Here is a 13,110-nt window from a genome sequence, read left to right as displayed (position 1 = left end):
GAACGAGCTTGTCAGGCTTAGCCTGTCAATAGCGGAGAAAACTCATATTCATTTATTTATCTATTAACTAATTTTCTGTAATAAGTTGAATAACATTAAATTAACGACGTTAACGTTACAGGTGTTTCTTGTTTAGATATTTAGAAGACACCTTTTCAAGGCCAGCATACCGAAAGTGTCTTTGTACATTAGCTTCACCAACGTGTGATAATGTTGACCAACGCCCATTTGAACACGACCTCTCGGTCGCTGATAAAATACAGCTCGTTCGCATGGATCTAAAATACGTCCTTGATGGATATGAAACTCAAAGTCACATGAGGGGTGACCTCTAGTAACCCCAACGTCACAACGACAGTGCGCATGCGCTACAGGAAATTTTATCCCGGAAGTGCCCTGGACTGCGGGTGGAGTAACACCGAAACTAAATTTTGACGAATGTTTGCCGAATTCTTCGGATAGTCGCGGTTTCTTAGGCCAGATGAAGAATTTCGCTCACGATTGGACGTAAACCGGAGCCTCTGTTGAGCGAGTTGACATTGTTTTAGCGGTATTCATACAGAAACAAGCGCGGAAAATATTTCAGTCGTTTTACGGAAATACCGTTAGCAGACAGGCGCCCCCCTCCCTCCCTAAATTTTGACAGCTACTTTTTGTTCACAACGCCCGTCTGAGAAGGACTCTAAAGCTTCCATGAACAACGCAAGTGACCGCAGGGACAGTGTAGAGGCGCCCATCACCGAGGTCTGCGTGGTATCGGGCAAGGAGAGATGCCCACAAGGTTTTAAACTAGTGAGTACATGTAATATGTGTAACATTTATGACAATGACTTCTTTTGTTGAAGGTGTTGCATGTGTATGTTGTGCATGTTTATGTTGTGCATGTCTTAAGTACATTTATTTCAACTGTATGACGCATGCTTTCAAAATAGTTGAAAACATATGCATATTGTATCAGTTCATGAACCAGTACAAAAGAAAATTTGGGGAACACACACAGACTTTTAGTTTTCGAGGATATCGGTATATGAAATTGGTATCATTTAGAGATCATATTCTTAGCAACAATTCATTGGTTAAAAAGTCCTTCCCGCCCAGAGCGGCAAAGGGTGGCGCCTATCTCTGTTTCAGTAGCCCTGGGCCACACAACATTTGTGTAATCACTCCAGCAGGGGGCTAGTCCACTGGTATTGGTGTTTACATGTCCATACTCTTTCCCAACTGCTGAGTGCTAAGCAGAGAAAAGTGTGTGTCATTTCCTAAGTCTTTGGTATGACTCGACCGGGATCGAACTCACGACCTACTGAAAGCAAGGCGAACACCCTATCCACTTAGCCATTGTGTAGGGAAGGGGTGTTGGTCGTAGTGATTCCCTAAGTTTGGGTTGTTACAGAGGGCACTAGGAGCGCTAGTAAAACACTGTTGGAGACGTACAGCGGAAAGACGTGACTGACACCTTGGATGGAAAGACTCAACTGAAGTTTATTTCAAATGTTCGACGCCACACCTACGAACGAGTGTAAGCGTCGCTATTCGACGTCGAACACCTGCGGGCGTACCCACTTGGCCATTGCAGTCAATACCTATTCAAGGAAGTCCTTAACAACAGACAACCTACAACTAATTTCTCTGTGAAACTGAATGATGCACATGCTAAATTTGATGCATGCCTGTAATTACTGTGATATCTAATGTATAAAACTTCCTTGTTTCACAGCTTGGTGAGACAGAAGATGGGAAAGATGGTGACCTCTGGACTGACAAGTTTTTTGGCAAAAAGGTTACAAGATACATCTGCTTCAACAGAGCATATGCTAACGTGAGTCCCTCCAAACAACACACTCCAAACTTTAACGGACATATCAATTTTTTAAATCAAAGGTAGTGTCAGTTACTGCAAGGGTTTGACTCTTTGTTCATGCTAGTCAAACTTTATATTATCGATAAAAAAGACGATAACTGTGATTTTTCCAATGCTACACACATTTGTTGTTTCCCTACAAACAAGGAGGCAAATAGAGACTCTCTTTAACCTCCCTGCTACAAAGCAATACTTTGATCCTGGTTCTGACACTTGAACCCTCTTGTATAGTCTTTTGACTGAAAACTAAACATTCTACTGAAAACTTTGTTAACACAGGAAAATACCCCTCACTTTTCACATTTCAAAGATGCAAACATGTTATGTATCAATTTTATGTGTTATTTTCTATGTCAGGTTGGTGGCAATGTCCTTGCAGATGTGGCCCTACTGGGGGAGAGGGATATCGTCCCTACAGGCTACTCCCAGATCACTGCAACAGCAGACACAGGTGAGGATACAGACATATCTCTCAAATCACGGCACCAAAACTGAACGCTTAAACCTAACGTAAAGGTGACGCTTACATTAGGTTTAAGTGTGCGTAAATATCAGTTTTTGTGCCGTGAATGTTGCAGCAAGAACAGAGAGTACTATTCTTGCTTTTTTAAACATGCAGTAGTTAGAAAATGAAACTGAAAGTGATAGTGGTTCAAAACTGGTTTAGCTCACTGAAGATCTACTCTTCCACTGGTCATAACAAAGAAATGTATAGTATGTTCAGGTTTGTTGTACCAGGGACATACCCCTAGCACAAGCACAATGAACATTGGACCATGGCTCAATGTCCCATAGTAAGAACTTTGACTTTATCCAGTAGTGTGCAAGTACTCTTGTAAATTTTGTATAATTGAAAGCACTATTGGCCCTCGGTTAGGGGTCATAGCAGGAAACCTATGCTCGATTTTCAATGATACTTTTTATTAGTTGATATTACATATACAAAATATAGAAAATATTGTTATAGTTCTTTTGTTCACAGTTTTGAACACAGTTTATGTATGGATGAAGTAGCATGAAGACATGTTAATGTGGTAATTCTGGGGGGTACTTTTATTATATTTGGAAGATTTTCAAGGGGGGGGGGGTATGTTTCTTTAGGACAAAAGGGTAGAGAGAGCAAAAACGTCAAAGGGATTTAAAGTCTGGTCCTTTTTTGTTTACTAGTAGTTACTTTAGAGGCAGTTACTGGGGCATGAATGCTTCTACTGTAAAACTGAAGAAACCGTGTAGGAGACAATAATGCTGTATACATTTATCAGTTTATAACACAGATGTAAAAATTTTATCTTTCAGGAGAAGTTGCACTGAAGAAAAGAATTCTGTGTATAAAGATGCTTCCAAGGAACATGACAGACTCAGCTATCTGTGACATCAAGTTGTTGGCAAAGACCAAGAGGCCGCCGCCTGGGTTCACATTTGTAGGGTGGGTGTTGTCTTTTTATTCATGATGTAGGCATATGTAAGGACACACACATATGAACATATTCTGTAGTGTTATGTGACATGAGATATGAGGAATAGGATTTACTTATAGGAAAAAAAATTATTGCTGCACTGCAATGACAGGTTGACTTTTTGACATTGCATAAGGTATAGAATGACAGGCTTGTTGTGTGTCATCATGAATTATATATATTTCTATCAGAATAGATTTTATCTACTAAGATTATTTTGCTTTGTTACATTACAAGCAAAAGAATTTGTGACATTTGGGAGGTAAAGCTATATACAGAAAGCTGTTGTGTTATATCCTTTCATGATGACATAGAAGAGTAGGATGATCAATTCTTTGCACATCAAAGAAACTGGTTTCTTCATTGTAACTTGGAAATTTATGTGAATTCAAGATTATCCACATTAACCGTACACTGTAGTTACTAACTCACTTCTTTCTCCCTTACTATCTCACCTATACTTTCAGGGTTACAAATCACATCTCCGTCTTTTGCCTGGAAAGACTATTTTTCAAGCCCCTCCCCCTTATACCCCCTTCTCGCCCTGCCCCTCCCCCTCCCGTCCATCAAAATGGATCGTCCCTGCCTCGGCTGCCTCACTCTAGTAGTTCTTCTAGTCTGTCCAGCATGGCAAACTTACATTCCTCAGTGGATCTGTGTAATAGGTGGGTAACTAATTACCCCACCAGCCTTTTCTATGCCTTGTACTAGTTGTAGCTGCGCTTCTTGTGCTCGTCAAAGATACCACTATGAAACTGTCTGTAGGCTTGCTTGCATTCCTCAGTGCAGTCTTCACTCCACCAATTTATGGGAGAAATTTGGACACAGGTCACTGTTACCACAGGCAAAACCTCTGTAACACTACTAGTAGGAGCTTCAATATGTATGCTGGAATGGCCTGTTGTCGCATTATGCCACATTGGCATGATAATGATAAAGCCTTGACTTTATATTGGCAACATCAGTCAGCATCATACAAAGATTATACATGTATGGTTGTCAAAATGTTGATATTGATTTTGCTGAAGTTATACGTCATGGGTCATCTTACTGCCTTTGTTAGTTAACTAGACTAGAAGTGTGTATTACTACCATGAATTTTACCTTGCTACTTACCTCTCTGTCCTTTCTCTTCTGCTTGTGATCTGTTGCATCAACAGATTTATTGTTGACCTCTCCCCTTGCAAATATGACCTTTGACCTTGCTGGCCACCTCTCCATGACCTGTCCTTTGTGCTGATCTGTCTATCCTCTAGTTTTATTTCTTCCCAGGCTACCAAGGCACTAGCACTTAAGTGTTAGTGTCTCTCCTATTCAGTCTTTGCTATGTTGTGTTTTCCTTTTACATGACACTTTCCACTATACACACATATTTGAATTTTTGTTTTATTGTGAGTAGAACCATAAGTTTGTACTTATATTAAGCACAATATTCTAAAAATTAGAATATTGTGCTTAATAAAGGTACAAACATTTTTTCTGAACAGAAAAATGAGGCTTTATTAGTTTATATAAAAGATCATTATCAATGCCATAACCCTGTCCACCTTTGTCAAAATGTAGAGATAAAACATGAAAATATAAATGTTTGAGACATACAATCTCTCATTGTTCAAACTGCTGATTGCTACACTATCATTGGCTGAAATGCTAATTGTGATTGAAATTTGGGAACAGTCTTTGGAAATATCAGTACACCTTATTTTCTGCAGGGAAGTGAACAGTATCTCAGTGTCCTATAAGATGGGTCCTGTACAGAGAACACCAGGCCCGGGCCGACCTGCCCCCGGTCCACCCCAAATGTCCAGACAACAGTCACAACCCCTCACAGAGCAGCCAGTTCCTGCAAGTCCATCATATGCTCCAGATGTACAAAGGTAAGACCATGGACTTGAACCTCCTGGCTTCATGTCTTCTTGTGTTGGTTCTACTTCTAAATCTTGGCAAGGCCATAAGTTGTCACTGCCACATTTTATGGACAGTTTTACTAGTAAGTTTAGAAACATACAGCAGATATGTGCCTTACAGGAAGTTACATTGTATTTTTCTTCTCACGATCATTCCTATCTTCATGGGTCTTATGTGGTTTGTTCCCATACATGTAACGTTACATGTTTACACTACAATGTATCTCATGCTGGTTGTATGAACATGACATTAGGATGACTGTGATGCATGTCCCTTTTACACCTGTTTCTGTTGACAAACAATCAGCAAATGCGACAATATTATATAATTATACATTTATCTGAATGGAAATGTATAAAGTATGTTGGGGTTGTGGGTTTGGGTGCATTTGTTGTACTTGTAGAGGTGAGTTAAGGCACTGTAAAGGGGACATTGTTCGTGGGAAATTTATTTCATGCTAGCAAAGAAATGAAGTGTCCGCAGTGGTTTTCAGTTTGCCGTTGAACAAAGCAGAAGACAAAACAGACATTTTCACAGTGGTTTTAGATTCCTGATGAAAAGATCACCGTAGAGACCACAGGACATAAAATCGCTGTTAACATTTTCCCTTCTACAATTTGTATATAGTAGAGGAGTACTATTATAATAATAGTATGTAGTAGAGGTGGGTTTAGGTGCTGTAGCTTTTGGTTTCGGTGCATGTTGTGATGGTGCATGTAGTGGAGGAGGGTTTAGGTCTATGTTGTAGATTGCGGATTTAGGTGTATGTTGTATAGCCTATAGGTGTGGTTGTAAGGTTGGTGTATGTACTAACCCGGCGGTGGTGGTTATTTTTGATACAGACAATACCATACCCTTCCTGCCGACATCCACAGACAGAGAGCCGACGTCATCCCCCTCACCAGACAGATGTCCACAGTCAAAATAGCAACAGGTAAACACTTATTAACGTCTTTAGGCCACATCAGTTTAATTTGGTTGTTCTCGTATATAGAGCAAGAATGCTGAACTGGAAATTCAACATGAAAACAGACTCTGAGGCCTCACCGATTTAATTTCTTGGTTCACGGATTCGCTCGCTCCTATTTCTTGGAAAAAAAAATAAAAATAAAAATTACTACTCAGCAAGTTTTCACCATTAATGAAACCATTCACCAACTTTCTGGTGTAGCAAATTGGCCTTTATATTATAAGCTCCTTAAAGTGTGGGTACAGGTGCTGTCAGGCTTTTAGCTAGGATTTTATAATAGGGAGTCCAAACTTACTGGTAAGTGACTATTGTAGGAGGGGTCTCGGGGCATCGACCTTCCATGGTGCAGAGTTTTTGATGATTTTAAGTTTAAAAAGTGCATTCTAAGGTATCCCAAGAGGCAAAAATGCACAATGTACTGTTACAGATGTCACAGTAGAAGACTGTGACCACAGATAACCTGGTTGCCTCCCTGGTCAATCAGAATTTCATGCTTGTCAGAGGATTTTTTTCCCAGAAAAGGGCGTCCAGGGGCATCAAATTTCTTGTTATTCTAAGAAAAGGGCGTCCAGATGACGGGTTGACGCATGCCTGGCTAAAAGCCTGGGTGCTGTTACTGTACAATGATAGTGTTTTTGTACTTTTTTCAAGCTGAAAACTTTTTTCTTTATGTTTTGGATTAGCCGTTACCTTTACCCCAACCATTTTACAATTTTTATTTTTATTTTTATTTCACCCTCTCGCTCCATATTTTTTATAAAAAAATCCGTGAACCAAGAAATTAAATTGGTGTGGCCTGAAGGGACATTTTATACATTAGGGTTCGACAAGTCCACTAGCCCGATCGTCCCAGGCAAGTAAAACTGCTGATCAGGCAAGCACATATCCCCGATCAGGCCAGTAGGATTGGAGTCTGGAAAAGTCTAGAAGCAGAATTGCTTGACTGCCAACTTCCGAGTCTTAACAACTTCAAAGTCATGGGTAAAATAATGAAGCATTTTATAGGTGTCTGCAAGGAGACAGTAGAGAAAAAGATAGAGCAAATATTCAGCTTGTCTGAAAATGACAATACATGTATGTGTTTTGCAGTGTTACTAAACATTGATTTTTTCAGCATATCGAAAAACAGTTAGCTTGAATGTCTGATTTGCTTGTGTGTGCATATTGTATTTGCAATTCTCTTTTGACATGTTTCTTGCTAAATTGTCTTCACAGCTGTAGATGGCATCCCATTTGAAATTAACAAAAAACTAGGAGCAGACAGTATCAAAGATGTAAGTATGGTTACTGGTATGATTTTTGGTTGTATGTGAGACATGCATATTTTCTGTAAGTAAGTAAATTTCATGGTGTAGTATACTCAAATTAAAATTTATGATATTTTATTACTTTCGGTGTACATTAACAGTGGTGTTAGTGTTGTTTACATGAAGATAGGATTTCAAAACGCCAGTAGAAGTTGGATACCCATCAAACAGTCCGTTGTAGTGAAATTGACATTTGTTTTTTTTATCTTCTCTTACTCACAGTTCTCCTTACCAGAAATGCAATATCAAACAGAGCAGGAGATTGAAAATAAGGTAAGGCAGCATTTTGAATAGAGCATAATTCATTGATGATTGTAAATAAATATAGTTATTGACTTTTTTTTTTTTCTAAATCATGTTCGTAGGGCCTGATGTTACCATCATGGTGATGAAGAGTGGCCCATAGCGATAACTGTAGCAGCATCTCTTCTCCCTTAGTCAGAAACATCAAGCTTAGGCACTTCACTGACTCAATAGGCGAAGCAGGGGTTTACGAGGCTGCTCGGGACTTGACTTTCTTTTAAAGAGACTGTACATTGAATGTGTTATTGGATTTCATACCTTAGCTATTGTATGTGCAGCATGTTACATCCAGGTAGTTGTTCGCTTCGACGTCTGTTATATATACGCTATATACAGTCGCTGCTCTGCGACTCAGTCCGGGAACCTTGACATCTCTAAGGTCTTGAATGGTCCAAATTTTGAATGAGGGCAATGAAATTGGTCCCTACATATGAGCAAATAAAGAAATGGGTTCAAGTGCTCACTCGAACAGGCGTTCCAACACCCGAAACGCCCTTCGTCCACTCGTGGGAGACATGTTGTCATTGAATGAGTGCTCTAGAACCCATTCCTTAATTCGCTCATTAACTGATATCACCATCAATCGGTTTGAATTGTGTAGGTCTCCAGATGGGTAGCGAACATAGGAGCGAACTGCTATCCGGATGGTACCAATGCTATAATATTGGATTGATTCTAAACTTACATTTCATTTTCTGTTCCAGTACAAGTATGACTTCACAGCAGAAAGGACAGCAGCAGCCAGAATTCCTCCAAACTTTTAGAAAAATCGTCTCAATGGACTTTTACAGCTAAAAATCCTTGCATGTGTGTGGTGATATAATGTTTTTGTTCTCATCTACCGTATCATTGTTTTTGTCAGTGAGGTATAATTGCTCAGGAAAAAACGAGAGATAAAGTCATGGGAATGTCAGTATCCTCTTCTATTGTTTTGTGTCACTTTTTATTGTCCAAACTTTCTTCTGAGTAGCCATAGGCCCTTGTCTAGCTTATTTAATCATTAATGGTAGACTTTCTTGTCTCGTCTCGTCACTAACATAATTCTAGGCAACTTATAATCATTTATATCTGACATAATATTGACAACAAAAATTGTTGTGGCATGCTAAAGACTTGGACAATTGAGTTCACTATACAAATGTAGCTACATTACAAAAACACAATACAGGGTTTTAGATTATACTGTTAGTGATTACACCACTTTTTTTTTTCTTTGCCTAGTAGACATTCTTTATAGCTACGGGGAATTCTGCAGAAATATTTCTGCTCTTCAACACCCCCCTCTATTTTGTCACCAGGATATGATGTTAGAAAGTAGATGCAATATTTTTATAGATAAAATGCTTGCTCCTATTGTCTTCGATTGAACAAGGTTTGTGCGTAAGTTAATTAGCATGCCTAGGAAAAGAAGCACGTACATTGTGTCTTTTTGTTTTAAGAAAAAGCCTGTTGCCTTTAACAATTCGCTAGAAACATTGTTGTGATAGAATATATTATTGCTATAGCTATACATAGTTTGTGCTTGGTTTTAACTAGCTTGTCCAAAGGTGTGAACATACTTGTTTTGATGCAGGGAATCCCAATGAAATGCATATTGCATAATCCTCATCTAAATGTTCATTTTATGAAAGCTGTTTTCCTATTATGTGTGTTGTAGATATGAATAAGTTATAACTAATGCCATATGTTTGTTTTAATATACTAGCAATGGCTGAGATATTCTCAGGCCTCGTGTATTTCAAATAATTCATTGACCAGCCAGATGTTGAAATTTGGCTTGTGAACATGGGATATGAACTGTTGCTAACAAATAATCTATTATTGCTCACAATTTTGGCAAACATAATTACCCAAAGATTGATTTTTTGTTTTGACACACAGAACTCTTCTAAGCTGGGACATAGTGGGAGCTACTTGTCATAAAGGGAAACATGTTAATATTGAAAGCAGAATGTTCATTTATGATTAATAAAAACTGATTTGAGAACAACAAGATGAACATTTTGTACAATACCAACTTCTTTATCACTGATAATAAGATTTTTGGTCATTCAATGTTCACCACCTCATATCACCAATGGTTCCTTAACTCTTCTTAATAAAACTCTTCTTGATAATGATTAATATTTCAGAAGAGTTTAATCCATGAAATGACGAAATGTAGTTTAAAAGACTGCAAAGTAAGAAAATGGGTGGAACAATCCAGACAAGTGGCTTTGTTAGATTTGCCATCTGTGTTAAACTCATTTGAACAAGTCTGTGTATCACAGGTATAATCATGATGAAGTAGATAGAAGGCACTTCAAGCTTTCCTCAAGGATCTTACTATTGTCTAAGATACTGAAGTTCCTTGATTTTTATCTTGAATATCAAAAGTTGCTGCTTATTGACTCATTCTCTGTGGTGAATTGCATGCAATTAAATGATGTCAATTCAACTTCTTAAATTATTTTTAAGAGCATTGTTTGGAATTGAAGATTAACATTTGAATTCTTGTCATGTAATGCCCCTAAAATGAAGAAACATTTTTCTTCAAAGTTTTGATTTGTGTATGATAAAACAAACTGGTTTAAAGGCAGACATTGGAAGGTGAAGAAATCCATCCTTGAGAAAATCATAAATAATACATACAACTAAAAAGCATCCTATATGATTAACAGGAGTTTACTGACGTCTGTAAAGGTGTGGTTTCGTACAAATATGATTTACCTTGCGTTACAGATAGTATCACAATAATAAAGTGTCGTCTCAGAGAACATGTTGGTTGTTAGAATGAATCTACCGTAACTTGTACTTCTGCCAAGCTCTAGACATGATAAGTATTCTAATCTTATTCTTACACTTCTGCGAGATACTCCTTTGATATGACAGGATTGGTAATCTCCAACCAGATCCACGGTGCGCAATGTATGGTATCAAACTTGCCCGTTTGACTCCCTTTGGCCGGCTATACTCCTTGGCCAGCTTTGATACTATCTTATGGCACCGTAGGATCTGCTTGGAGATTAAGGATTGGCACACTACAAGTACAAAAAGCCTGCAGGTATACATACAATGCATATATCTACAAGACTTAGTGTAGTGATGACACGAAGAAGAAGAATAGAAGATAAATCTACATCACTTATTGCAGTTTATTAGTACTAGACTACAAAGAAAATTAAATCAAAATTGGGGTGGGTATCAGTACAGATAATTTAGGTAAAGGTCTGGCCCAGAGGATCAGATCCAGGTCTAGACCTGAACCTGGTTACATTGTATACTGTAGTCGTACTGTAACAGTCACTGTGTCATATTTAATGGACAGTGAGACATGAAGTACAGGTCTCTGCGAGTGCTACAAATTGTATATTTTGGAATGATTTTAGTGATTTTCAATGCACAAGCATCTAATGCACAGGTTGGAAACAGTTGTAACTAAATATAAAATATTTTTGTGGAAAGGACCAATGAACAGTTCTACAGTCTTCAGATGTTTCTGGGTACGGTACTGCATTGGAGGTAAAATTTCCCGCACATTTGTGTCGAATTGTAAAATTTACAAACTGATATAATCAACACAAATGTACAATAGATAAACAAAACCCCTTCATTGTCCTTGTTTATTATTTAAGGTATGTGTTCGTGGAACTCTAGTTGATGGACAATTTTAATTGTGACTTTTTGATTGTTTGTTTGCTTTATTAGGATCTCCATTAGCGATACCACCGAAGTAGTATCGCTATTCTTCCTGAAGTCCGTTTTAGAACCGGAGTAGTATCAAAGCATTGCACCTGGGCATCAAAAATCCATTTCAGTTTTTGTTACTATCTACCAACACACTGAATATAAAAGCAGTCTACTTTGGAATGCTGACTTTGGCGCCATCATGTTGGCTTCAGTGACTGTGGATGACTCAACTCATTCCATTTGGTTTTCTTCAGATTTGTTCAGTACAAACCTGGTGTTAGCATGAAAGTTCATCTGTGTTGGTAAAATGACATTGTGGAAAAACTGATCTTCACCGTGAAGGAGACTTTGTACATCCGCGTCAACCATCCATCGCTGAACAGAGACGGGGGGCGACACAGGTTATCTGGCATTTACGACCCTCTGCTGCAGTCGTGTGTCCCTGACGTCACGTCCGGAAGCTACAGTAGACGGGTCCTTTCCGTCAACAAGGTTGACGGAGTCGGCTGGAAATTTGGAGTAAGTCCCCATCAAGCTTGGCGTTGGTTAGGTATAGTTTAGTTTTTCCATAACTGGTGTGTTACGCCTTAACATAGTTTACCGGGTATGCAAAAAACAAGTCCAATAGATAAATCTGAGAATAAATGTATTCATTCTCTCCAACAAACAAGAAAAAAGCCTGCCACTTGACACGCCATCAATGGAATGAATAAAATGTGTAACAAACGAATAGAAGGAAATTTACAGGTCATACTGTAATGCCATATAATAGTTATATTAAATTTTCTAATATCACATAGTCTGTATCCTCATTTTTACTGAATCTGGGATGATGACAGAAGACACATGTAATATCAAGAAATAGTTGTTTTCAACATAGTTTCCATAGTTCCCATTGTTTCCTTTGATACATTAATAGTGCACTACTTTCAGATGTTCTTGCTGTATATCATTAAAAATCAACATGTCTGACAGAAAATACATTGTCTTGGGACAATACCAAAGCAACAGTACATTTGGTTAATTTTATCAAATGTAATAAAAAATTGTCAAAGTACGGACCTGCATCATTAAATGATGGTTGGATAGAAAGAGACACGACTCAGTAAGAACTATAAGGCTAAATACAGCACCTATACTCTCAGTTACATAGCAGATATGTAGCATAGGAAAGTGGTATGTAAGCTTCCCATGTGAAGAAACGTTAACAGAAACAAGCCACTTTTTCTTGTCTTAAAATCTTTCCAAGACACATGTGTTCACTTCCATACAAACTGTTGAACCAACTTGAACTGGATACAAATTGTTGAACCAACCTGAACTGGATACAAACTGTTGAACCAACTTGAACTGGATACAAATTGTTGAACCAACTTGAACTGGATTCTAGCCACTATGCTATCTTCTGACTACAAAAAAAAGATACATTTTACATCAAAATCTGTGGAGCACATGTTTAAGGCTTCCCTTCATGCCTCTGTGTTGAGTTGTTCTGTTCCCCTGCCCCCTGCTCTATAGCAGCACCCCCCTCCTGTGTTATGTTTCATGAGTTGACCCTAATACGACTGTACATAGATATACATCATGCCTTATTAATGGGGGCGATATCAATAAACTCACACCTTACTCTTTTAT

At 38.4% G+C, this 13,110-nt stretch overlaps 1 protein-coding gene and 1 long non-coding RNA gene across 2 annotated transcripts; one reads left to right on the top strand and one right to left on the bottom strand.

Annotated features, from left to right (window-relative positions):
• Window positions 1–354: 354 nt before the first annotated feature.
• LOC118421109 (multivesicular body subunit 12B-like) lies at window positions 355–10,562 on the top strand. The gene is made up of 9 exons (XM_035828269.1): window positions 355–792; window positions 1,718–1,819; window positions 2,219–2,312; window positions 3,158–3,287; window positions 5,031–5,195; window positions 6,069–6,160; window positions 7,412–7,470; window positions 7,726–7,776; window positions 8,511–10,562. Exons 1-9 carry the CDS (start codon window positions 694–696, stop codon window positions 8,568–8,570), a joined length of 852 nt encoding a protein of 283 aa, XP_035684162.1. The 5' UTR covers window positions 355–693; the 3' UTR covers window positions 8,571–10,562.
• A 1,542-nt stretch (window positions 10,563–12,104) lies between these two features.
• LOC118421688 lies at window positions 12,105–12,983 on the bottom strand. The gene is made up of 2 exons (XR_004831861.1): window positions 12,850–12,983; window positions 12,105–12,791 (listed from the first exon to the last, which is right to left on the bottom strand). It is a non-coding gene; the product is annotated as an uncharacterized LOC118421688 (long non-coding RNA).
• Window positions 12,984–13,110: the final 127 nt, after the last annotated feature.

Source organism: Branchiostoma floridae, chromosome 8 (genome assembly GCF_000003815.2).
Source record: "Branchiostoma floridae strain S238N-H82 chromosome 8, Bfl_VNyyK, whole genome shotgun sequence".
NCBI classification, from domain to species: domain Eukaryota; kingdom Metazoa; phylum Chordata; class Leptocardii; order Amphioxiformes; family Branchiostomatidae; genus Branchiostoma; species Branchiostoma floridae.
Note: the sequence above shows the minus strand (reverse complement) of the source record. Positions and strands in the feature narration are given on the sequence as shown.